Raw genomic sequence first — 27,572 nt, forward strand, 5'->3', positions numbered from 1 at the left:
GCAGCTACAGCTCCAATTAGACCCCTAGCCTGGGAACCTCCATATGCCACAAGAGCAGCCCAAGAAATGGCAAAAAAGACAAAAAAAAAAAAAAAAAAAAAAAAAAAGAATTCACTTGTGAAGCTATCTGGACCTGGACTTTTGTTTGTTGGAAGTTCCTTAATTATAGTTTCAATTTCAGTACTTGTGACTGGTCCATTCATCTTTTCTATATCATTTTGGTTTAGTCTTTGAAGATTGTACTTTTCTAAGTATTTGTCCATTTCTTCTAGGTTGTCTGTTTTATCGGCATATACTTGCATGTTGTAGTGTCTTATGATCCTTTGTATTTCTGTAATATCTGTTGTAACCTCCTTTTTCATTTTTAATCTTATTGATTTGAATCCTCTCTCTTTTTTTCTTGATAGGTCTGGCTAAGGGTTTATCGATTTTGTTGATCTTTTCAAAGAACCACCTTTTCATTTCATTGATCTTTTCTGTGGTTTTCTTCTTTTCTATTTCATTGATTTCTGCTCTGATCTTTATGATTTCTTTCCATCTACTAACTTTAGGTCTTATCTGTTCTTCTCTCTTGAGCTGCTTTAGATATAAAGTTCAGTTTTTAATTTGAGCTTTTTCTTGTTTCCTGAGGTAGGCTTGTATTGCTATAAATTTCCCTCTTAGAAGTGTTTTTGTGCATCCCATAGGGCTTGAAGTGTTTTATCTCTGCTGTCATTTGCTTCTAGGTATTCTTCAATTTCCTCTTTGATTCCTTCAGTGATCCATTGGTAGTTTAGTAGCATGTTGTTTGGTCTGCATGTATTTGTGTTTTTTGCAGTTTTTCTTTCTTGTTGTTGATTTCCAGTCATATAGCGTTGTGGTTGGAAAAGATGCTTGATATGATTTAAATTTTCGTAAAGTCACTAAGGCTTGATTTGTGGCCCAGAATGTGATCAATACTAGAGAATGTTCTGTGTGCACTTGAGAAGAATGTGTATTCTGTGGGTGTTGGATGGAATGTCCTATAAATATCTGTTAAGTCCATCTGGTCTAATGCTTCATTTAGGGCCTGTGTTTCCTTGTTGATTTTCTGTCTTGATCTGTCCATTGCTATAGGTGGGGTGTTAAAAGTCCCCTGCTATTATTGCGTTATTGTCAGTTTCTCCTTTTAAGGTTGTTAGCAGTTGCCTTACATATTGAGGTGATCCTATGTTGGGTGCAAATATATTTATAGTTGTTACATCTTCTTCTTGGATTGATCCTTTGATCTTTATGTAATGTCCTTCTTTGTTTCGTATAATATTATTTAAGGCCTTTTTTGGTCTGATATGAGTATTGCTACTCCAGTTTCTTTTGATTACTGTTTGCATGGAATATTTTCTTTCATCCTCTCATTTCAATTTGTATATGTCCCTAGAAGTGAACTGGATCTCTTGAGGACAGCATATATATGGGTCTTGTTTTTATATACATTCAGCCAGTCTCTGTCTTTTGGTTGGGGCATTTAGTCCATTTACATTTAAGGTAATTATTGATATGTATGTTCTTTTTTTTAATTTTATTTTTTCCCACTGTACAGCATGGGGATCAAGTTATTCTTAGATGTATACATTTTTCCTCCACCGTTTGTTCTGTTGCAATATGAGTATCTAGACATAGTTCTCAATGCTACTCAGCAGGATCTCCTTGTAAATCTATTCTGTCTTGTACCTGACCAGCTCCCGATCCCTCCCACTTCCTCCCTTTCCTGTCAGGCAGCCACAAGTCTTTTCTCCAAGTCCATGATTTTCTTTTCTGAGGAGATGTTCATTTGTGCTGGATATTAGATTCCAGTTATAAGTGATATCATATGGTATTTGTCTTTGTCTTTCTGACTCATTTCACTCAGTATGAGAGTCTCTAGTTCTATCCATGTTGCTCACATGGCATTATGTCATTCTTTTTTATGGCTGAGTAGTATTCCATTGTGTATATATACCACCTCTTCCGAATCCAATCATCTGTCGATGGACATTTGGGTTGTTTCCATGTCCTGGCTATTGTGAATAGTGCTGCAATGAACATGCGGGTGCATGTGTCTCTTTTAAGTAGAGTTTTGTCCGGATAGATGCCCAAGAGTGGGATTGCTGGGTCATATGGAAGTTCTATGTATAGATTTCTAAGGTATTTCCAAACTGTTCTCCATAGTGGCTGTACCAGTTTACATTCCCACCAACAGTGCAGGAGGGTTCCCTTTTCTCCACAACCCTCCAGCACTTGTTATTTGTGGATTTATTAATGATGGCCATTCTGACTGGTGTGAGGTGGTATCTCATGGTAGTTTTGATTTGCATTTCTCTTATAATCAGCGATGTTGAGGATTTTTTCATGTGTTTGCTGGCCATCTGTATATCTTCCTTGGAGAACAATCTATTCAGGTCTTTTGCCCATTTTTCCATTGATTGATTGGTTTTTTTGCTGTTGAGTTGTATAAGTTGTTTATATATTCTAGAGATTAAGCCCTTGTCAGTTGCATCATTTGAAACTATTTTCTCCCATCCTGTAAGTTGTCTTTTTGTTTTCTTTTTGGTTTCCTTTGCTGTGCAAAAGCTTTTCAGTTTGATGAGGTCCCATGGGTTTATTTTTGCTCTAATTTCTATTGCTTTGGGAGACTGACCTGAGAAAATATTCATGAGGTTGATGTCAGAGAGTGTTTTGCCTATGCTTTCTTCTAGGAGTTTGATGGTGTCCTGTCATATATTTAAGTCTTTCAGCCATTTTGAGTTTATTTTTGTGCATGGTGTGAGGGTGTGTTCTCGTTTCATTGCTTTGCTTGCAGCTGTCCAGGTTTCCCAGCAATGCTTGCTGAATAGACTTTCTTTTTCCCTTTTTACGTTCTTGCCTCCCTTGTCAAAGATTAATTGACCATAGGTGTCAGGGTTTATTTCTGGGTTCTCTATTCTGTTCCATTGGTCTGTCTGTCTGTTTTGATACCAGTACCACACTGTTTTGATGACTGTGGCTTTGTAGTATTTCTTGAAGTCTGGGAGAGTTATGCTTCCTGCTTGGTTTTTGTTTCTCAGGATTGCTTTGGCAATTCTTGGTCTTTTGTTGTTCCATATAAATGTTTGGATTGTTTGTTCTAGTTCTGTGAAACATGTCCTGGGTAATTTGATAGAGATTGCATTGAATCTGTAGATTGCTTTGGGTAGTATGGCCATTTTCACAATATTGATTTTTCCAATCCAGGAACATGGAATATCTTTCCATTTCTTTACCTCTTCTTTGATTTCTTTGATTAAAGTTTTATAGATCTTGGCATACAAGTCCTTTACCGCCTTGGTCAGGTGTATTCCGAGGTATTTGATTTTGTGAGGTGCAATTTTAAAAGGTATTATATTTTTGTATTCCTTTTCTAATATTTCATTGCTGGTGTACAGAAATGCAACTGACTTCTGAATATTAATCTTAAATCCTGCTATTTTGCTGGATTTATTAATCAGTTCAAGTAGTTTTTGGGTTGAGTCCTTAGGGTTTTCTATGTATAGTATCATGTCATCTGCATACAGTGACAGTTTTATCTCTTCTCTTCCTATATGGATGCCTTTTATTTCTTTTGTTTGTCTAATTGCTGTGTCTAGGACTTCCAAAACTATGTTGAAGAGCAGTGGTGAGAGTGGTCATCCCTGTCTTATTCCAGATTTGAGTGAGAAGGCTTTCAGTTTTTCCCCATTGAGGATTATATTTGCTGTGGGTTTATCATAAATGGCTTTGATTATGTTCAGGAATGTTCCCTCTATACCCACTTTGGCAAGGGTCTTGATCATGAATGGATGTTGGACTTTGTCAAATGCTTTTTCTGCGTCTATTGAGATGATCATCTGGTTTTTGACTTTTCTTTTGTTAATGTGTTGTATGACATTGATTGATTTGCATATGATGAACCATCCTTGTGAACCTGCAATGAACCCTACCTGGTCATGGTATATATATTTTTTGATATGTTGTTGGATTCCATTGGCTAAGATTTTGATGAGAATTTTTGCATCTATATTCGTCAAAGATATTGGGAGATAGTTTTCTTTTTTGGTGGTATTTCTGTCTGGTTTTGGAATGAGGGTGATGGTGGCATCATAGAATGTCTTTTGGAGTATTCCTTCTTCTTCAACCTTTTGAAAGAGTTTCAGGAGGATGGGCACCAGTTCCTCTTTATATGTTTGATAGAATTCACCTGTGAAGCCATCTAGTCCTGGACTTTTATTTGTAGGGAGTGTTTTTATGACTTCTTCAATTTCATTTCATTGGTCTGTTCAGTTGGTCTGTTTCTTCTTGATTCAGTTTCTGTAGGCTGTAAGATTCTAGAAAATTGTCCATTTCTTCCAGATTGTCAAATTTGTTGGCATATAGTTGTTCATAGTATTCTTGTATGGTTTTTTGTATTTCTGCAGTATCCATTGTGATTTCTCCTTTTTCATTTATAATTTTGTTTATTTGAATTCTTTCTCTCCTCTTTTTAGTGAGTCTGGCCAGGGGTTTGTCAATTTTGTTTACCCTTTCAAAATAGCAGCTCTTAGTTTTATAATTTTCTCTATTGTTTTTTGAATCTCTATTTTATTGATTTCCTCTTTGATCTTTATAATTTCCTTCCTTCTGCTGACTTTAGGTCTTTTTTGTTCTTCTTTTTCTAATTCGTTTAGGTGGAGGGTTAAGTTGTCAATTTGGGGTCTTTCTTCTTTTTTGAGAAAGGCCTGTATGGCTATAAATTTCCCTCTGAGCACTGCTTTTGCAGCACCCCATAGATTTTGAGAGGTTGTGTCTTCATTATAGTTTGTTTCAAGATATTTTTTAATTTCCTTCTTGATTTCCTCATTGACCCATGGGTTTTTTAGTAGCATGTTGTTTAGTCTCCATGTAGTAGGTTTTTTTCTCATTTCTTTTCACATGGTTGATTTCTAATTTCATGGTGTTGTGGTCAGAAAAGATACTTGCAGTAATTTCTATGCTCCTAAATTTGTTGAGGTTAGCTTTGTGTCCCAATATGTGGCCAATTCTTGAGAATATTCCATGTGCATTTGAGAAGAATGTGTATTCTGATTTTTTTGGTTGTAGTGTCCTGAAGATATCAATTAAGTCTAACTTTTCTATTGTTTCCTTTAGGATCTCTGTTGCTTTATTGGTTTTCTGTCTAGAGGATCTGTCCATTGGTGTGAGTGGGGTATTAAACTCTCCTACTATGATTGTATTCCTGATATGTATATTCTTATTGCCATTTTATTAACTGTTTTGTATTTGTTTTTTGATGCTCTTTTTTCTTCCCTTCTTCTTTTGTTGTCTCCTCTTGTGGTTTGATGACTGTCTTTTTTTTTTTTTTTTTTTTTTTTGTCGTTTTGCCATTTCTTGGGCCGCTCCCACAGCATATGGAGGTTCCCAGGCTAGGGGTCTAATTGTAGCTGTAGCTGCCAGCCTATGCCAGAGACACAGCAACGCAGGATCCGAGCCGTGTCTGCAACCTACACCACAGCTCACGGCAATGCTGGATTGTTAACCCACTGAGCAAGGGCAGGGATCAAACCCGCAACCTCATGGTTCCTAGTCGGATTCGTTAACCACTGTGCCATGACGGGAACTCCGATGACTGTCTTTAGTGCTGTATTTTAGTTGATTTTTCTTACTTGTGTGTGTACCTACTGTAGATTTTTGGCTTGCAGTTACCCTGAAGTTTCAATATAGGAGTATATATATATATATATGTGTGTGTGTGTGTGTGTGTGACACACACACATATGTATATATACTCATGTATATAAACACAAGATTGTTTTAAGTTGTTGGTCTCTTAATTGAATTTTTGATTTTTCTTACTTGTGCATGTATCTACTATAGATTTTTGGCTTGCAGTTGCCCTGAAGTTTTGATATAGGAGTCTCTCTCTATATATTGTTTTAAGTTGTTGGTCTCTTAATTGCATCTGCATCTCCAGTGTCCTGCATTTGTACCCTCCTCTTCTCACAATTTCTAATTTTGGTAGTATATTTGTATGTGGATGTTTTCCTGATTTTACTGTATATATGCCTTTACTGGTGGTCCTTGTCATTTGTAGTATTTTTGTTTCTAGTTGTGGCCTTTTCTTTTCTGCCTAGAGAAGTTCCTTTAGTATTTGTTGTAAAGCTGGTTTGGTGTTGGTAAATTCTCTTAGCTTTTGCTTGTCTGTAAAGCTTTTGATTTCTTCTTCAAATCTGAATGAAATCCTTGCTGGGTAGAGTAATCTTGGTTGGAGGTTTTTTTCCTTTCATCACCTCAAGTATATTGTGCCACTCCCCCTTCTGGCCTGCAGAGTTTCTGCTGAAAAATCTGCTGATAATCTTACTGTGTGTTATTTGTTTCTTTTCCATAACTGTTTTCAGTATATTTTCTTTGTCTTTAATTTTGGTCAATTTGATTACTGTGTCTTGGGGTGTTCCTCCTTGTATTCATTTTATATGGTACTCGTGCTTCCTGGATTTGAGTAAGTGGTTTCTTTCCCACGTTAGGGAGAAGTTTTTGGCTATTATCTCTTCTAATATTTTTTCTGTCCCTTTCTCTCTCTCTTCTCCTTCTGGCACCCTTATCATACGGATGTTGGTGCATCTAACGTTGTCCCAGAGTTCTCTTAGACTATCTTCATTTCTTTTCAATCTTTTTTCTCTTTTCTGTTCTGCACCAGTGATTTCCACTAGTCTGTCCTCCACCTCGCTTACTCATTCTTCTGCTTCCTGTATTCTGCTTTTGGTTGCTTCTAATGAATTTTTTTAAATTACTTAATGAACTTTATTACAATTATAGGTGTACAACAATCATCACAACCAAATTTTACAGCATTTCCATCCCAAACCCTCTGTGCATCCCCCTACCCCAACCTGTCTCATTTGGAAACCATGAGTTTTTCAAAGTCTGTGAGTGAGTATCTGTTCTGCAAAGAAGTTCATTGTGTCCTTTTTTCAGATTCCACATGTAAGTGATAGCATTCAATGTTGGTATCTCATTGTCTGACTGACCTCACTTAACATGATAATTTCTAGGTCCATCCATGTTGCTGCAAATGCCATTACTTCTTTCCTTTTTGAATTTTTTATTTCAGTTATTGTATTTTGCCTTGCTCCTTGCTTAAAATTTAAATCTTGTATTTCTTTGCTCAATGTTAGCTGCAAATTATCAATCTTTGCCTCTAATTTATTTCCATGGCTTGAATCATCTTCACTATCTTAAGTCTAAAGTCTTTTTCCTGGAGGCTGATAACTCTGCTCACTTATTTGTTTTTCAGGTTTTTTCCTTGCTCCCTTATCTGAGTTATAGTTCTCCACCTTTTCATTTTCATAGGTTTTTGGTGTGGTCTTCTTTTTGCAGACAATAGAGTTGTAGCCTCCCTTACTTCTGATATCTGCCCCACCCCCTTGTGGCTGAAGTTGGTATTGGGGCTTGCCTTAGGCTTCCTGATGGGAGGTGCTGGTGCCTGCCTGCTGGTAGGTGGGGCTGATTATTATTCCTCTGGTCAGCGGGGCTTGTCTGTGGGTGACATTAGAAGTGCATGTGTGCCTGGGGGGGTTTAGGCAGCCTATTTACTGATATGTGGGGCTCTGATCCCATCTGGATTATTGTTTGGCTTGGGACTTCTCAGTGCTGATGGGTGGGGCCAGATTTTCCCCAAATCGCCACCTCTAGTAACACATGCTGATAAATATTCCTGAGACCTTTGCCTCCAATGTCCTCCCCCCACCCATAACAAGCCACAGTCACCCTCTGTTTTCCCAGGAGATCTTCCAAGAACTGCAGTCAGGTTTGACCCAGATTCTTGTGGAGCCTTTGCTTTGCCCTGGGACCCAGTGCACATGAAAGCCTGTGTGCACCTTTCAAGAATGGGATCTCTGTTTTCCCCAGTCCCATGGAGCTTCTGCACGCAAGCCCCACTGGCCTTCAATGCCAGATGCTCTGGGGGCTCTTTCTCTCAATGCCAGATCCCCAGGTGTGGGCACCTGATGTGGGGCTCAGAACTCTCTCCTATAGGTGAGTCACTGTGATACAGTTACTTTCCAGTCTGTGGACTGCCCACCTGGCAAATGTGGTGTTGCTTATATCATGTAATTACTCTTCTACCATCTTGATGTGGCCTCCTCTTTGTCTTCTGGAGTAGAATATTTTTTTTGAAAGTTTCCAGTCTGTTTGGTTGAAGGTTGTTCAGCATTTGGTTGTAACTTTGTTGCTTTTATGAGAGAAGGTGGGCTCCAGTCCTTCTATTCTCTTATCTTAATCCCATCTCAAGACCATATATCTCTTGACTCCCATTTAGTACATATTGTTTTACACTATCATATGTAATTAGACTGTCACCATTAGAAAATTGAAGCCCATAAAGCTTCAATTTTTTTTAAATATTCAAATATATGAAATAACTAAATGAAAAAATTTCAGTCAGTAGGAAAAAATGTTACCTTAGAATAGAATGGAAAGATGTGGCCATTTATTTTAAACTCTATTAAAGTGTTGAGTTCCAGTGGAAGCCAAGTGTTGCAGCTGAGATTAGCTTGTAATTGAACACTGTGGCTAGCCTCAGGGATGAGTGATTTGTACTAGAAGCCTGTTACGGCTGTATCACACAAGAAGTTGTATTTAGGAAGCTTGTTACAGCTCTGGAAATAAAGGCAAAGAACTCCTGTATCTTTTGATCTGGAAGACAAACACATTTTACTGAAAATAAGATAATACAAAAACCACAAAAATAAGATTTGAAAGAGCATGAATGAAATAGTTAATGGGGTTTTTAAAAAATAAAAACAAAGCTAGGACTTGGGCAGCTTTAAAAAAATTCCTAGTTTGGAAAAAAAAAACAGTTTCATTTGAGATTTATTTGTGGAGTAGAAAGACTTCAGAGACTTAAATGTGTTAATTGTATTGTAGAGATGGGGAAAAAACCAAAACACTGTGATCACATAAGCAAGAAAATGTATTAGAAAAATAGTGTATCTTATTTAATCTTCAATATAGCTTAATAAAATGAGTCATTCCTATATTTCAGTAAGAAAATAGAAATTCTGAAACTTTCATGATTCAAGTTCCATTTAAGGGCTTCTGACTTTAATTAAGCTTCTTTCTATTACACTACAACTGCTGCCTGAAGAGAGATGGCTTGAAATGGATTTTGTCTAAATTTTAAAGGACATTTGATTACTTTATTTATTTGGTGGTTGGTGCCATAGAGACACATAACATTGCAATATGTGTGGAAAAAAAAAGTAGGCACGGAGAGCTATTTTGGTTCACAATATTAAGCACAAACAAACAAACAAAAAAACACCAAAGGAAAACAGGAAAAATAAGCTTTCCTCTCCTAAGTTTCATACAATACCACAAAGAGGTTACAGTTTAAAATATAGAACTAGAACTTAAAAGACTGCGTAAAATTAAACATTGTATATTTTTCAGAAGAACACAGGATATAGTAACAGGTCACACTAAATCCAGACAAAGAAAATGGTTAATGTGGAAATTTGCAGTCTTCTTAAGAATGCTGGTATAATAAACACCCAACTCAGTTTCCTAGCTTTACATTGTACAGTCATGCTGATACTTAATACAATTTTTTTTGTTTACTTAAGAATCAAATGATTGGACTTTTCATAGTACTTTGCAGTTTAGGAAGTTCTTTTTAGTAATTCTACACTATCTTTTTGATACACAAACAAACTTGGAGCTTAATATTATTATTGCTATCCTTCATAAATAAAGAAACTGAGACATAGAAGGTTAAAGGTCTTGTCTAAAATAGTTTATTTCTGCTACTTACGTTAGTGATGGGATTACCTTTGAAAATGAGTTTTGGATTGGCTGTATGTAATGAAGCTGTAAAATTCTTCAACCTGGCAAAATTAGCCTCAGAAAATACCCTTCATAGTTTTACCAGGATTCAAATTTCTAAAAACATGTGATTTTGATGTTTTCTGTAGGAATTTATTTCTTCCAGGAAATATTTTCCTGTTACAATTTGACTAAAACTATTTATTTTATCACCACCTCAGCTTGGTTTTGTTGTCTAAATTTATGTTCCTTTCCCTAAGCCTGCCTTCTTTTCCAAGCTCAACTCTGTAGAATATGTAAAGATTGCTGGCTATGTTAAATCTAGCTTTTTAGTGCAAGTTACATTTTGTAAATGTATTCTTACAAGTGAAAGTAGTTTGATGGAGGTCTGGATACCCCAAATAGCTTTTTAGTATTATTTATGCTCTTCTAGTTACTCTATTTCTTTCTGCCTCCAAAGTATCAACTTACAATGCCCGTTTTTAGAGTACAGTAAGTAAATAGTCTGTAAAATACCATTCAGTAAAGGTCAGTAGTTTAAGCTAACACCACGTGGATAAAAATATCACAAATACTTGTGTTGATCGTTATTACCTTAGGTTCCTTTTCAATCATTAATAAAAAGGGATTCCCTCTCTTTGAGTAAATTTTAGTTTGGCTTATTTAATTCAAAGATATTAATTTCTGCCCTCGATAAAATCTGATTAAAACATTTTCTCCCTATAGCTTGTAATTATTTTCTTATTGTTTATTTACTGCTGTCTCTATTTTGTGACAATTTAGCTGTAATACTATGTAGTCAATATGTTTGACATTTTGAAAACTTCTAACTTTATAAAGTGTTTTCACATCCATTATTATATTTATTACACAGAAACCTTATGAAGTAGAGAGGAGGCTATTTCCTCTATTTTATAAACAGATGAACAGAAAGTGATATGTCACAGACATAACTTGTGGAGATGGGAATACTTTCTTTTAATTAACCTATAATCATAAATTTTGTTTTGTTCTATTTTATAATAATTTGGGAACATAGTAATTAACCTTAAGATTTGGAACTTTTTTTTCACCTCTTATTTATCATATTTTTCTATATGTTAGGCAGTACTAATATATTAGTCACTGTTTTCTATTTTGCAAAAGCTAGATATAATAGGTTATCTTTAAGGGCTCTAAGCCCTAGTATTTTGCAAATGCACAAGCTCTGAAGCATTAATGTTTCCTAGACATTTCCCAGTAGAGGAATATGACGCAGATATTGTTTTAGAATGGTCAAGGATTTTCATATCAATGTTCTGATATGTTTTTAATAGACTCCTAGATAATTCTTTAAAGAGATTTTAGCAGTAGACTTAGCAGGAGAAAATCCCCTTTGTATCTGGCAGGTCTGTTAAGAATTTCTGGTCTAATTAAAGTAGGATTTTCTTTTGGATAAAATTAATTTAAAATGTCTATTTCCCAATGTCTTAAGGAACTCAGAATATAGTTAAACTTCTTCCTCCAAATAATACTTAACCTTTTCAAATCCAAAATTCTCCAGATATATTTTCTTAACACAATTTATTCTGATATGGAGATTAATTACGTTAAAAATTCTTCTCAGTTATTGTCATATAATTATAGATACTTCTCTGGTCTATGTTAATCTCTTTTAAATTCAGCACTGTAAAGGTTAATGGAAATATTATCTCTGCAGAGTGTATGCTTTATAACCTAATTCTGTCAAGGAGAATAAGGTATTAAAACCAAACCAAAGTTAGTACCATGAACAGATTAACAATCACAGTTCTCAATTCATTAAAACAGCTTTTTCTGTTTAAAATCTTTCATTGAAGGAAAATTCTGTAGTTTTCTCTACTGAGTGTAGTCTGCATATTTGGGACTATGAGAGTAGCCATCTATTTTTAATATACCTGTACTATTACCATCCTTGGTCTGGAAAGTAAGTAATTTTTATGGTAGTTTACATTTTTATTACACACACTCCTGTTAGTACTGTCCACAAAACTGTAAAATTTAGACCACTCCTATTCTCTACTTCTCCCTCAGGATTTTTTAAAGTTAAGACAATGGGTTTTTAAGGCAACAATTATATAATAATCTTTAAAGAGAAAGAGTTTTATATAAAAATCAATAAAAATTTCATCATCTCTAGAGGCTTTCATTCAATAGTCAAATGGATTGATGATGATAAAATAATTGCCTAATCATTTTCTGAGGCCTTTTTACACAGATGCAACTAGCTTTTCTGGAGCCTGTTTAGTACTAGAAGACCATGACCTATTTGTCCTTTCTCTTCTTGCTTCTTCTCTCATCATTCGGATCCTGGCATGGTGCTTTGACAGGCTAGACTGTGTTATTTAGGCATCATAGCCTGCTGAGGTCATCGGTCTTGACTCTGGACCAAAAGTCATTATGGTCCATTATCTGTTACAACTTTTCAAGGTGAATGCTAATATATATTATAGTGGTAAAGAGAACAATGTGATTAGTGAATCATACTCCCCTTGGTACTTAAATTTCACCTTAGTATAAGTTATATTCTTAAGGAAGATGATAAACTTTTCTAGTTCATTAAGATATTACTTGATGCAGTTATACCTCAGAAGAGTTTACTGTGTATTTCTGTGTGACTAATGAGCAGATGAGTATTTTATTTTTTCTGTTTACTTTCTCCTGTGAAATTGTTATAAGTAAAAATCTCATCTCTGAAAAAATTCAAAGCTAGTGACTTGTCATTTTTCCTGGTGCTCAAGCCTGGAAAGACTGTGCTTTGGTAAGAATGAAAAACTGTAACCATGTGCATGTTTTATTATATGATTAATTTTGATTCTGATTAGAATATTGAGCTGGGTATATATATCATGGGTTACAGATGAAGCTACTGTATGATGATATCCTTTTGGAATCTTAATAACCTATTTTACAACTCCTATTATGAAGTTATAATGTGTATATTATATACATTTTCTATCTCAGCAGGGTTTATTGTAAAGTCATGTATGTTGACAATGGATCATTTCCTATATTTCACATTAATCTGTGGGTATTAAAACTACGGATCTCTAAAAACAGATACAAATTTAAGTATTCTATGCTGTCATACACTTTCAGAATTGGAAGAGACTTTGGAGGTAGTTATAGTGGACATTATGGCTGACTCCCAGATGTGCACTCTACCTCTTTTCATTGTAAAAAGCCAAGTGACAGAGCAAATGTTGGAAAATTATGCTCTATGTGCAAATATGGCCCACTGCCTGATTTTTGTAGGCATGTGAGCTAAGAATGGTTATTACATTTTACATGATTAAAAACTAATAAAAAGAAGATTAATATTTTGCAACACAAAAATTATATAAAATTCAAGTTTCAGTGTCCATAAAAAAGGTTTTTTTTGAAACACAGTTTTGGCAGTTTGTGTACATGTTGTCCATGGTTTCCTTCATGCAGCAAAAATGGAGGTGAGTAGTTGTGACAGAGATTGTGTGGTCCACAAAGCCTAAAATATTTGTTATCTGGCCCTCTCTCTAAAACATTCTGGTTTAGAGAAATGGCTCCAGAGTGAAGGGCAGTTCTTGATTAGTCTAAGCCAACTGGGGATTCCATCTTTGTCTATGATTACATAGCATAGGCAAGACTATATTAGTTGGACTAGGACAGTTGTTCCTGGGCAGGGGGAAAAGGACTTTTATTTTAAGAGAAAGTCGCAAAGACAAAGAATCTCTGATATGAACAAAGATATGTATTTCCTTATTGCTGCTGGCAGCCACCCTATGACCATAAGGAAAATAGTTGGAGGTTAAAGCTCACACCTCAAGGAAGAGGAATTTGACAGAATCACAGAGAAATGGAATTAAATCCAGCCTAACTGATCTTTCTCTTATGTGAACCAATGAAATTTATTGTTATAGTTTTATTTGGAATTTCTGTTATTGATAAATCTAACTTTGCCTCTGCTTGATGTACTATTACAAAATATAGATGAATGTAATAAAATAACCAAAAAATTTAAACCATGAACCTACTTAACCTACTTAGGGGAAATTGCAAAGACAGTCTTGTACTGGGGAATATTTACTGAAGGAAATATTTACTGAGGGCCTCAATATACCAGTCAGTGAATTAGGTCCGCCTTGCATCTGGGCAACAACATTGGTATGAGATTGCTCTTATCTGTCTTAGAAATAAGAACATTGAAATAATTCAGCTTTGCAAAGCCACACAGCTAAAATGTAGTACAGAGACCCAAGTCTGTTTCCCCAGTCCATTTTCCTTTTACACTAAAGGAAAGTATTGTTTGGAAAGAAGGATTCTGCTAACTTTTAATTCGTCAGATGTACTCAGTAGGGTAGTGGAAGGCAATTCATTGTGATCTGATTTACATAAGGAGTTAATGCCTTAAAAAGAGTTAATATTTGATTGACTGAAAGCAGATTAATTCCTGTTGAAAAATAAAACTCCACAAGATCATTGCATATTTTACAATAAATAGTCTGTAATGTAAATCTTCCCAAGTGTTTCTTGTGCAACATTTCTACAAAGAAAGATAAACTTCTATTTCTAGGACTATATGCAGAAATTTTTAAAGGAATTCATTCTTATTTTAAGATAAATATTATAGGAATACTATTATCCTATTTTAAGATGAATAATATCTAGGGTATACATATTTGGACTCAGTGTTTCACTACTGGCACACCACCGGGAAGCTGTGCTTATCTTCTTTCTGCCTTCACTTTTCAGATATGGTCCTTGACCAACAAGTGAGCTCAGGTCAGCTCAATGAGGATGTACGCCACAGAGTCCATGAGGCATTGATGAAACAGCATCACCACCAGAATCAGAAAAAGCTTACCAATAGGATTCCCATTGTGCGTTCCTTTGCTGATATTGGCAAGAAACAATCAGAACCAAATTCCATGGATAAAAATGGTAAATGTTTCTTTATTACACTTTAATTGTTTATTATAGTTGTCTGAAATATCAAAGTGCTTCTAAGTCCTTTAACATATATCCTTCTTGAAAACGACCTATTAAAATTCAGATTGATATAGTAGAATTGTTTCTTTTCGTATTGGTATATGGCTTTATTTTCAAGCATCAAATTGCAGAAATCTTAACAAAGAATTTGTTTCCTGAAAGGCTCATGAAAAAATGCAAGGGAAACTTTTTATCTAGTAAGAAGATATGGACTCAAATGTAGCACTAAACTGAATGTCAGTTGCATCCCAAATAGTCTTAATCTTTGTCTCATAGCTAGAGAATGCAATGCAGTGCTTTGCCTTCAGGTCTTTTAGTTAAAATGAATAATGATCAACATTTAGTGATTGTGGGAAAAAGATAATGGCTTCATGTTGCTCATGGTCAACAAATCCTATTAGGGATTACAATTGAAATGAGCAGCTAGCATATTGTGTCTCTACAGATATTCAGCCTGATTTCCAGTTTATAGACTCATTACTCTTTGCAGTACTATATCATCCATGTCCACAGAGGCACTAAACTTACCATCTTCATACACCAACATCAACAACACCAACCGTTGTTTTCTAGCAGTCATTCATGATTTACTCCTTTAGCAATCATGATGCAAAAACAGGGTTTCTGACTGTTTTAACCTCTCTGTGTATTCTGTTCTCTAGTTACATCCGTATGACTCTTCATCACTTATTAAGGCAGTTCCTTAGAAATCTCGTTATCATCTATCCCTTCTATTAATTTGTGAAGGAAAATGAAGTTATCATGAGGATCATATGAATTTGTTATACTTCCACCAGCTGTAAAAATACCTAGTTTTAAAAGATACAAATTAATGAAAAGTAGTTTCAAATGTTTTACTAGAAAGACTCCGATTTCCACAAATGGACTAAAGCATGTGTATTTTACAGCGTAGACTTCACTCCTATTTCCAAAAGCTTCAGAGATGCCTTAAATAAAAATGCATGAAAATGAGTTTTTTTTCAAACTCTGCTTTTTATGTGAATTTTTACCAATTTTCATATTACTAAATGAAATATACACAAATAGAAGAAATATTTTATTATTTTTCTTTGGCCATGCCAGTGTCATGTGGAAGTTCTGGGGTCAGGGATCAAACCCACACCACAGTAGTGACAACACCGAATCCTTCACCTGTGAGCCACCTGGGAGTTCTAGGGAACTCCCTAGAAGAAATACTCTAATAAATCAGTGAAGATGGTTAGATGTACTATTATCTCAGAAGACAGAACCAGTTCTACATGAAAAAATGATTTTCAAAATACTCGATTTTTTTAAAGACCTTTCAATGACTGAATGTAAGTCATTATTTTTATATAGAAGACTCCATAGTTGTGCATGTATTAAGTCCAATAAAAGTGTTATGAGCACTTTATGGTATATACCATCTTATGTTTGTAGATCCCACTGGACATTCTGAGGATTGATAACTTACTTTGAATTACATCAAATATTTAAAATATATTCATATTCTAAATCACAATTTGCTTTAAAATATGTTACGTATGAAAATGACAAGATGAAACTTTCATATTCTGAAACATTATAAATATAGTACTTTTATTATACTTAAATATTAATATTTATTTGATATGATATTAAGAAAACAGATTCAGATATTTTCTAATTTTGAATATAGACTTATGTCTATATGATTCCAAAGACCCTATTAGAATTATAGCTTTAAATCATAATTCATCATATAGGTACAAAGATTTTCTGGGGGCTTTCTTTTTGTCCTATTCAGGCAATTGCTTAGTTTTTCTAAAAACTAGAATATGAGTAGTTCCGAAGTGATTCTGTCACCATCTGTACAATCAGCCTTTATCTGAACACATACAGATCATTTTGAGGCATACATTAGGGTAATAAAAACTTGGAAACAGTTCTAATAAGATTCATATATCCAATTAAGTATTGTTGTAGAGTATGCTGTCAGAAGTGGTTTTCTAAGCCTAGGCTTATAACACCTCCTTGTGACTCTGTTTTGCTTCCTCACATACTTTGCATAATTATGTGTGCTAAGAATTCTGAAAATATGTATAGACTTTACCAATTTAGAAATAAATCTCCTACCCAGAAGTGAAAAAAAAGTGTGAAAGACCTTTATTACTAAGGCTCTCAATCTATTTATGAGCTCTAAACACTGATAAACTTTAGATAAACAAATCAAAATTCATAGTTGTAAATTTATATTTGACGTTCTGTTTCAAGGTATGCAATAGAGATTTAATTTTTTGTGCAGTACGACAGAGAGATACAAAAGGATTTTAAGACATCCAAAAGGGTAAAAGTAATATTCTTATTATTAAAAAAAAATCTCTTCAGTAGAATATTTCATGCAAAGAAACTGACTTTAAGATTAAGATTATAGAATGGGAATTAAGTAGAGTGAGAATTTTCTAGAAACTTGAAAACAGGAGACATTTTCCTTCCAAAGCATCAGGACAGAAATAAACTCCCTCTTTTTTTTTTTTTTTGGTCTTTTTGCCTTTTCTAGGGTTCCCAGGCTAGGGGTCTAATCGGAGCTATAGCCACTGGCCTACACCAGAGCCACCGCAACGTAGGATCCGAGCCTCGTCTGCGACCTACGCCACAGCTCACGGCAACGCTGGATCCTTAACCCACTGAGCAAGGCCAGGGATCAAACCCACAACCTCATGGTTCCTAGTTGGATTCGTTAACCACTGAGCCACCACGGGAATTCCAACCCCCCTCTTTTTTAACATGCCTTTACTTCAGAAGCAAAACAATTGAAATTTCCTCACAAACTGATGCTTAATAGAGAAGTCTCAAACAGCCACATAGATAAGTTTCTGCTGTTCCTTGAGCATGCTACCTTGGTTGTAGTCCCAAGGGTTAAACAGTCAGACATTTTAATGTGACAATCAAATGAGGATCTTCCTCATTTTATAGATTAGTGATTTGCTTACTCCTGTCCTCCAGTCTGCACTATTTTGTTCATGTCTTTCTTAGTGAGTTGTGATAATTTGTCAATCACACCTCCAAACATGCTAGCTTTACTTTTTTGTATAATTTTTTTCTTGGTATACTGCACATTCTCTTAAGGGCTAAATTGCAGGATGCTATGGATTCACCATGCATTTTTAATGCCACCATGCTGTGTTTAACTTTCACTTTTCATTAAGCATCAAAACTGTGAGAATTAAATGTCTGATTCTGATGTTTCAATAAAAAGTGACAGTTAAATTTGGCAAAACAACAGCAAAAAAAATAATAGAAAAATAATATCTTCTTTAACATTAGAACCCTGAAAAGGATGTGGGTGGAAAGTACTCAGCTATATCAAAACCGTGAATAATTGCTTGAAACTGGAAGAACTTTCTAAAACAAAAATAAGACTTTTGTTTTTAATGATCTAGAAACCAAATTATATCACTATGTGTATTCATCACTTAGGTCTTATATTCAATTATATTTTGAGACATTTGTATTAGAAATCTATTCTAAAGTACTATTGCCCTAGTGATAACCTTTACATTAAAAATATACAGTGAGATTCAGTTTCTTTGGGTGTAGGCTGCCTTCATTCCTCTGTTTCCTTTGCTAATAATTCTATTTCCTTCACATATCATTTTTATCTCCTATTATGAATACTGTCTAGTTATGCATTTTATTTAGGATCTTGATAAGAGTTGCAGAGCAGAAGGTCCCTGACCTACTTTGAAAACTATAGGTGACTGGAAAACATTTAGATTTGGAAGGATGGGATGATTTAGCCCTTTTGGCCTGCAGAGATTTCAGCCCTTAAAGTAATGTACACTTGTTCCCTTTGTGGCTCAGTGGTTAATGAACCTGACTAGGATCCACGAGGATGCGGGTTTGATATCTGGCCTCACTTAGTGGGCTAGAGCTCCAGCATTGCTGTGAGCTGTGGTGTAGCTTGCAGATGCGGCTCAGACCTGGTGTGGCTGTGGCTGTGGCCAGCAGCTGTGGCTCCAATTTGACCCCTAGCCTGGGAACTTCCATGTGCTGTAGGCACAGCCCTAAAAAACAAACAAACAAAGTAAAATTTGCTTAATATCGTGAATGATTTTTATTTATGGCTTTTGAAAATCAGTTTTATGGCTTCATAGTTTTTTTTTTTTACAAATGCTGTACTTTTACTTTCAGATGTACAATGTTTTATGTGTGTTATATATTTATACGCATTTTTATTTTTAAAACACTGTGGTCTCATAAGTAAGATACTGAGAATTTAAAAAATTGGATTTCCCGTCGTGGTGCAGTGGTTAACCAATCCGACTAGGAACCATGAGGTTGCGGGTTTGGTCCCTGCCCTTGCTCAGTGGGTTAATGATCCGGCGTTGCTGTGAGCTGTGGTGTAGGTTGCAGACGTGGCTCGGATCCCGCGTTGCGGTGGCTCTGGCGTAGGCCAGTGGCTACAGCTCCGATTGGACCCCTAGCCTAGGAACCTCCATATGCCCCGGGAGCGGCCCAAAGAAATAGCAAAAAGATAAATAAATAAATAAATAAATATCCCCTTATAATGTTCTACCTTGAAGAAAAAAAGCTAGAATAATAATTCTTAGAATTACTTGAGAGAAAACACTTAAGAATTCATGCAAATGATAGAATCAAACATTACATAATAAACTATTTTCCATTGTTTCTCCCCCCAAAAAATATCAAGACAATATTGTTGACTCAATTGGTGGGTCTGTTCAGAGACTGTTGTTGCTGCTGAGTTTTAGAACCTAAAGACTAAATCTTAATAGCAAAAATATTTCTAGTCTGATGGGTTTAAGTTTGTTGTTTCTTATTTTACAGTAATTATTTTCAGGCCTACTAACTATTTTTTTCCAAGTTTAATGATGTGCATACTTTTCATGTTTTTGAAGTCTAGCTCACCTAATCAACATTTTCTAATATTTAACCTTCCTTTCTTCATGTCTTCTATTCCCATGAATAAATGTATTGTTACACATGTATGTAACCTTGTCATTCATTTTATATTTCTTTATTTTGCTCTGTCTTGTGTCTGTCTCTAACAGGCTCATCTCATCTCTGTACCTCCCTCATCTTCTACCCTTTGGGTACTCTAAATGCGTTGAAGGTTTCTGAGGTAGTGTAAACCAGCTTGGTCTCAAGGTTAATAGTAATGTGCCTCCATGTCTTCATCCCAGTTTCCTTCTATACACATGATTTTCAGTGGATTAAGCAGCAGCAAATAATTATATACTTAAGTGGTATATTATTCTCCAATTGATTTGAATTTGGCCAAATAGAAATTTAAAAGCTGCCATTTTATAATATTTATATATATATATATATATATATATATACACATATATAATCTATTTAAAGAGGACGACAACTACAAGTAAGGACTTAAGTGAGTAATATAATTTTAATCAATTTTTGAGAACATATTTATGGTTGTTTATCAATAATGAGATGCTTTATCGATCCTGACATTATTTAAAGTCAAAAAATAGTATTTTTGGCATAATCTCATATTCCTCTCCCATGACTTTATGGTGAGGAAAATGGTGCCAGTCTCACAATGGACAGTGAAAAATTTATGGTGTAACAAGCAGAAAGGCAGAACTTCCATTTTTCTAGTCAGAGATCACTTGAATTACTCTTGGCTTTATCCTGTGCTTGCTTATATCTTTTATGATTTGCCTTGGAAAAACACATGGCCTATGATAAATGTTTATCTAACTGATATATGATTCCTACATGGAGATTCAGAGGAAAAAATCAATTAATTACTCAAAGGAAAATTAATTCAATCAGTCATTAATATGACTGCCGTCATATAATATGCACTTTGATAAGATGTATAACAACTATTGGAATTTTGGTTTCAAGATGGTGAACTCTTTGAGTTTAAAAGTTTAGAAAAATAAACACATATGGTAAAAATATAAGAATGATGTTAGGTTTCTCAAATGTTTACATTTAAATAGTCATGAATATGTCCCAGTTAATAATAGTGGCCACTTTTCATCAGTTTTTAAATAATTTACCCTGATTGTAATGGGTCATTGAGTTAATAAATGTCTTTTTTTGATAATTACCTTAATGTCTCAGAGTTTAGATATACTAATAATGTGATTAAACATTGCGATGACATTTACTTACAGAATGTATTAACATGGACAGTGATCCATGGGCAAAGCGAAGGTAATATATAGGCAAAAACACTTATTTGCACAAGCATTATGGCATATTGACTAGACAATTATCATAAAAATACATTCATAAAGCTTCCACACATACATGTGAATGCTAAATCCTAACTTTATACTCTTTTGTCCTGGAAGGGGAAAAATCTTAGCAAGGTCTTTGTTATCCTATTAAGAAACATATTTACTTCTGGTTGAATGTAAAATCCTGTACCTGAAAATCGTCATTCTGTGAACTACTGTTGTTTTCGATATCAGTGAGAAAATAAGGGATGCACTTTCAAATCCTGAATTTACCATTTCTTCTTAGGTAATGCTATTTGAGTTAATGAAAGTCATTTTGAAATCTAAGCCCATCGCTTTCTTCTGAAAAGCCATGATAACTGAAATAGACTAAAATAATCAGTGTTTAGACAGAAAAAGATTATAGTTGATAACAGAATTATAAAAATTATTTAATTTATGAAACTTCTAATAGTTCAATAGACTATAATTCATATGTAGATTTTAGTTAGATAGGCAGATATAGATTTAGCAAGTAAAATTTTAAGTTTTACTTATAGGCTTCAATTTTTTCAAAATAACCCAAGCCAAACTTGTCAGTTTAATTTTTAAACAATAATACCCATGCATTTTTCCTTATCCTGCCAAGTTTTCAGATACTGTCTTGAAAGTATACACATTTAATATGTGTTGTTTCATTTTAACAAATTAATATACATATTGAGAAAAGAAATTTGGAGTACTTTTAAAACTTTGATGAGATTAAATATATTTATTAATATTTACTAATATTAAACTATTATCTCTGAAATACAAGAGATATATCAAACTTGTGGTTTATAGTCCCATATCATAGGTTGGTAGTTTTAATGACTTCTTCCTGCTTTAGCATAAATTTTATGCATATATCTAGAATCTAGAACTAGCAAGGAAATTGCTATCATCTAGTATGTCTCTTGCTAGTTAAATGCTATCCACTAGGTCATTATCCACATAACTTAAAATATTCATAGAAAAGAGTTTTCAAATTCCTTCCTAATTTTCAACTGTATGAGGTAACATTTTGTGAAATTTTCAGAAGAATAGCATAGAACAATAAATCAAAATAAATTAATACTTACAAGAGGAAATAAAGTGCCAATGTTTTAATCATATCCCATGAGCTGAGGGTAATTTATGAAATATCCTGCTTTTAAAGTATATATGTGAAAACACCAATTTCTTCAAATTTTGTTACAGCGTATTTTCTATCCAAGTAAATCTCTTCAAAGTTGATGATTTTTTACTGGGTTGACTCTGTATGTGTTTGCTGAATGAGTTAAATAATTGTGCTTTCATATAGTTTTATATCACATGAAATACATTATTATAAGAAAGCAGATATATGGTCTTTTTAATTTATCCATACCTTGAACTTCACCATTCAATTTTACAGAACATTCAATAAATTTAGGTTTAAATATATCTAATGTTCTAACTCATGAAAGTATGGAGAAATGATGTGAAACTGGTGATTGAAGACATCTGTTAGTAGCACAAATGCATTATGTAAAAGGTTTTTTAAAAATTAGAGTTATTATTTTGAGAATGATATATTAAATGGCTGTTAATAAACAGTTCACAATCATAGCTGCACGCTACGGTTAGAAATGGGAGAATGAAAATAACTGATGCAGCTTGCTTAAGTCTGTCATGTCTCTAAAATCTATATATATTTTTGGAATTTGCTATAATCAGAATTTGTGTACATGGTTTAAGGTGAATTTGCTTTTAAAAGTCATTTTAAAGATGTCCACCAAATGTGTTTATTTTGTTTAGTGAAAGCAGTGAAATATCCTTCTTTAAAAGTTCTAGAAGTTTTAATTTCGAGAAGACTCTTATTCTCTGGCAATATAATAATTTTAAATGATAAAAAATGTACCTATTAATAAATGACCCCTCCTGAGAGGTTTAATATTTCAAAAAGCAAAATTTAAGTAATATTTGAAAGTAAATTACTAATGTTTTAAGTCATACTTAGTAATTTCTGATTTCAGGAGAGAATTTTAAAGAAAACATTTTATTTATATATTCACTAGCAGTTGAGAGAAATTCAGATAAGCACATACTGAAATAATTGGAGAAGATGAGACTAAAGGTAAACTTTGAATAAAGTTGGAATTTAGGCAGGTAGAAGAGCTAGGCAGAGAGAAGAGAGAATAGTCTCGTCTAAGATGAGATAAGAGCAGTTGTTTGGAAGCACTGAGTTATGTTCACAAAATATGATCAGGGCTTCAAAGCTGGCTTGTTACTACTTGTATTACAGCAAAAGTAACGAGTGTGGGGAGAGGTTAGGAAGGAAACGATCACGTGAAATCAAGCAAACATCAATTCTATCATTTAATTGCTAAATATGAACAGAGTTCAGGTAAGTTGTGATTGAAAAGAATGTTTTACATTTAGTGAATGATAAAATATAATTCCCTTTGCTAGCTATTGTCACATTCCCAGCTCTGCTGTCCGCTTAACTAATATAATCTTTATCATAATGAGTAAAAGACTATAAAATAATTAAGTTGCTGGTTAGTATTAATGGAAAACAAATACAATTCAAATGTATTGATCTTTTATCATGCAGACCAGGGTCTGTGTGCTTATGCAATCGAATAGTGACACACATCATATTCACAGTGTTCACAGTGTTAGGGTAAAACAATCTGAACCTCTCATATAGAAAGCTCTAAAAGTTATTAGCAAAGATTTTTTTCTCTTTGGTTTGTATTTTCAGATGCAAGAGAAACTATAAATATGCTGCATACTTTTCAGATAGATATTCACCCTTTAAAAAACAACTTTACATTTTAAATTCTTCAGTCTAAGTTTAAATCATATTAGATGTCTAATCTGGTCATATGTATGTATAAACGTATATGTATATTTTCACTAATTTTGGATAAAATTTAGTATTTGCTGATGTATCAAACCATGAATAGTGTAAAATTTTTTATGTTCTTTCTCCTAGAGAATAAATGTTTAGTTATAGAGTTTTAAGCTGAGAATTAATTTACATTTTCTTGATTGAATTCTCCCATTTCTATCTGTAACTGATAAATAAGAATGTATTTATATATCTGTTTATATTGATCCTTCATGCTTACCTCATAAATTCATTAAGAAACTTATTTTAGTCAAGTTTAATTTATATTTCACTCAATATGTCTAGTAAGTAATTGTCTGTATTCTGTAATAACAATCTCTTTTAGCAGGTCAGGTTGTTTCTCCTCAGTCTGTTCCAGCCTGTGTTGAAAATAAAAACGATGTGAGCAGGGAAAACAGCACTGTTGACTTTAGCAAGGTAAGCTTTTCTTACTCTCACTTAAGTAAGTCACTGAGTTATTACTAGAAATTACCAACCATTTTAAGAGGCGTTGGCACAATTTTTTGCATGCTCATTTTTTTTGTTTCTTAGTCAAAACTTGATATTGTTATAGATAATGTTAGCATTTAAGTTCACGTAATGTTTTGCCTAGTCACAAAACCAAATGTGTAAGATTTATGCATAGTCTTCAGTTTCAGCCACTTAGTGTGATACTTTTCTTCCAGTAAAAAGGATAACTGGACTTCACAGAGAATTTAACAGAAGTTTAGTGATTAAAACTTTTGCTAGTTTTTTTTTTTTTTTTCAAAATCATTTTGTGGGAAAGCAAATCATAGAACATAAAGCTTCATTGTAATTCAGAGAAAGACAGCATAAGGAAACACTAGAACAGAGTAAGACTGAGCAGTTTTGAATAAAAGCATAATAAAGACTGACTCTGTTGAGGGACATATATAACTGAAGACAATTTAAATGAAGTCATTTACTTGAATGTATTCTAAGAAAATAATGAGTGTTTGAAAATAAGGTGATTTTTCCTAGCAAATTCCTAACATTCTACATGTGCTATTGTAGGCTGTGGCAAACTAACACTTGAACAATATTGACCAAAAATAGAGAGTGAACAATTCTTTTTATCTGAGTGGCTGAAACAAGTGATAACTCAGAGTAATTTTTTTCATAAAATCCTTAGCACTGGCAATGACCATAACCGTGGGAGGAGGTGGGGATGGGAGGCAGCCGTATAGGAAGTTGCCTGCATCAAGCTTCTGAGAAGATTAATAGCGATCAGATCTTTGTTGCTGTTTCAGAATCCCTGTGCTAATGCTGAAATGGTTTAGGTCTAGCCATGTGCATGCTCTCCCTCTGGTGCCTAGCGGAATCTCTGTGGGAGCATGGTGTACCAGCTTAAGTCTGTTAATTATGCGTGCAGGGGCTGGGAGGCCAACAAAAGGGGCAGACTAGTCCATGTGGGATGAAACAGAGGCATGAAAAAGGACCTCCACACCAGCAGGAGAGAGAGGTGAGGGCATACTCGGGCTCTGTTTCTAAGGGGTTCATGGAGGCATGTGATTCAAATATTAAGCCAGTTCAAATGTATTCCATTTCCGCTCCAAAAATATCTTCTTAAAACATTACATCCTCATTCATCTGCAAGTTGGAATAAAATTTTTGCAAACTTTCATATGTTTAATTTCTGATGTTCTTCATTTGAAGCAATATCTTAAAATCAATGACATAAGAAGTCATTTATGCAGGAGGTAGCAGTATAACAAGGGCACAAAGCAATGATAATAAATCACATTCTTTTAAATAAATTACGTTTTACCTTTTTTAAAAGGATGTAATCCTTTGATGCTGAATTTTGTATTTCTATCTAATTTTGCTTTTAGTTGTCTAACCCATCTTTGCAGCCTTTAAAAATACTTCAGGACATTTGAAGGAAACTGAATATTGCCAATTGGAGACAGCAGTCTTTTCTTCAGGTTCCCCAGAACAATTTGAACTAAAAAAAACCTGAAAAATAGGTTTTTCTTTCCTTTAATCCTTTTCTTTCTTATTGCATTTCAATTCACTGATCTGCTCCATTTTTTTTTTCTTTTTTTTTTTGGTCTTTATGCCTTTTCCAGGGCCGCTTCTGCAGCATATGGAGGTTCCCAGGCTAGGGGTCTAATCAGAGCTGTAGCTGCTGGCCTTCGCCAGAGCCACAGCAATGCAGGATCCGAGCCACGTCTGAGACCTACACCACGGCTCTCGGCAATGCTAGATCCTTAACTCACTGAGTGAGGCCAGGGATCAAACCTCAATCTCATGGTTCCTAGTCGGATTCATTTACCACTAAGCCACGACGGGAACTCCCAATCTGCTCCAATTTTTAATGAGAAATTTAAATTTCTAGAGCCTTCTACTCAGTGCCAACCATCTATATGGACAACCTCAGACTCTAGTCCGAGAATGGCACACAGAAAAGGACATGGCTTTCGAGAAAGTGCATGAGATCCTAACTCTAGCATTATGAAGCCATCTGATATTAGAGTTCTCTGAACTCTCTCACTGTTCTTGTTTGTAAAATAATAATAATAACATATTTATAATTTCTTTGTGACGATTAGGTAAAAAATTGAGAGAGCCTGGTGGAGTGCTAGGCTTATAGTAGGTATTCTATGGAATGTGGCTACTACTGCTTCTACTACTAGTACTTCTACTATAATTATGTTGCTGTTGTTATTAATATCAGTGGAAATATTTGTGTCAGAAATAAATACTAGAACAGAGTTTAATGTGTTTTGGTCTCCACTGGATCTCTAGTGACTTGAACATATTTGGAATGTATATATTCAATGAATCATACAAGTTTCAATATAATTTAAGTTTTTGCTCTGGATTTTTTTTTTTAAACAAAATAATACTTTTTACTTTATAACCTGGAAGGGGCTTGGAAAGAACAAATGTAATACATCACTATGGAAACAAATTTTAGTGCCAGATTTTGCAAGTTACATGAGTTAAGGTTTTTTAGTCTAATGATTTCAGTTTGGTAGTGAATATATCAAAGTGAATCTGTCAGTTAGTCTACAGATTACTTTGTTCATTTAAATATTTTAAGTTTTAATATGTAGATTCCAAACCTCCATATAGAATTTTTAGATGTTAAGGAAAAAAGTCTTTTTTCATTTCATGTGACTTGATCCTGTGTTCTATCTACATTCAAACTATATATTTTTAACCCTTCCAATGGTTAGGCCCATTAAACTTATTCATTTAAGGAATGTTTTCACATATGATCTGAGTTGTCAGTTTTTTTATTCCTACAATGCTTTTCAAAAGCAGATGCATTGTGTTTTTTAAACTGACATGTAGAAGCTAGCTGTTTTATTATTTCCGAAATGTTGGTGGTTTTTTCCTTATTTCAAATGATTTAAAGAAACTTTCACCATTATTTTCTATGTAGAAATAAGTCCCTTCTGCATCAATCTTTACTGTGTAAAATATATTATAAAGAGTTGTGTTATTAAACCCTAGAAATTGTAGGAAACCTTAGAAATCTCATTTGGAAGGTGAGAAACCCGAATTCCAGATTAAGAGAACTGCTCCAGATCACTGGCTGGTTAGTGTCACAACACCATTTCTTCCCAGGAAATTTCCATTAATTTTCTTGGGGAGTTCCTGTTGTGGCTCAGCGGAAACAATCTGACTAGTATCCATGAGGATGCAGGTTCAATCCCTGGTCTCATTCAGTGGGTTAAAGATCCAGAATTTCCATGAGCTGT

General features: G+C 34.2%; 1 protein-coding gene across 34 annotated transcripts in view; it reads left to right on the forward strand.

Annotated features, from left to right (window-relative positions):
* SLC4A10 (solute carrier family 4 member 10) overlaps positions 1 to 27,572 on the forward strand; it is a 428,088-nt gene that overhangs the window by 287,546 nt on the left and 112,970 nt on the right. For 11 of the 34 annotated variants that reach the window (XM_085001241.1, XM_085001266.1, XM_085001244.1 and 8 more), the window contains 3 exons: positions 14,533 to 14,721; positions 24,188 to 24,279; positions 25,235 to 25,324. In XM_085001241.1, coding sequence (XP_084857367.1) covers positions 14,533 to 14,721; positions 24,188 to 24,279; positions 25,235 to 25,324 — 371 coding nt within the window. The remainder of the gene's footprint in view (positions 1 to 14,532; positions 14,722 to 24,187; positions 24,280 to 25,234; positions 25,325 to 27,572) is intronic. The other 23 variants (XM_085001254.1, XM_085001273.1, XM_085001260.1 and 20 more) reach the window with 3 other exon arrangements.

This window comes from Sus scrofa, chromosome 15, assembly GCF_054392235.1.
Source record: "Sus scrofa isolate SSC_HxYL_T2T_F1_AM1 chromosome 15, Sscrofa_HxYL_maternal_Yorkshire_Landrace_v2.0, whole genome shotgun sequence".
Taxonomy (NCBI): domain Eukaryota; kingdom Metazoa; phylum Chordata; class Mammalia; order Artiodactyla; family Suidae; genus Sus; species Sus scrofa.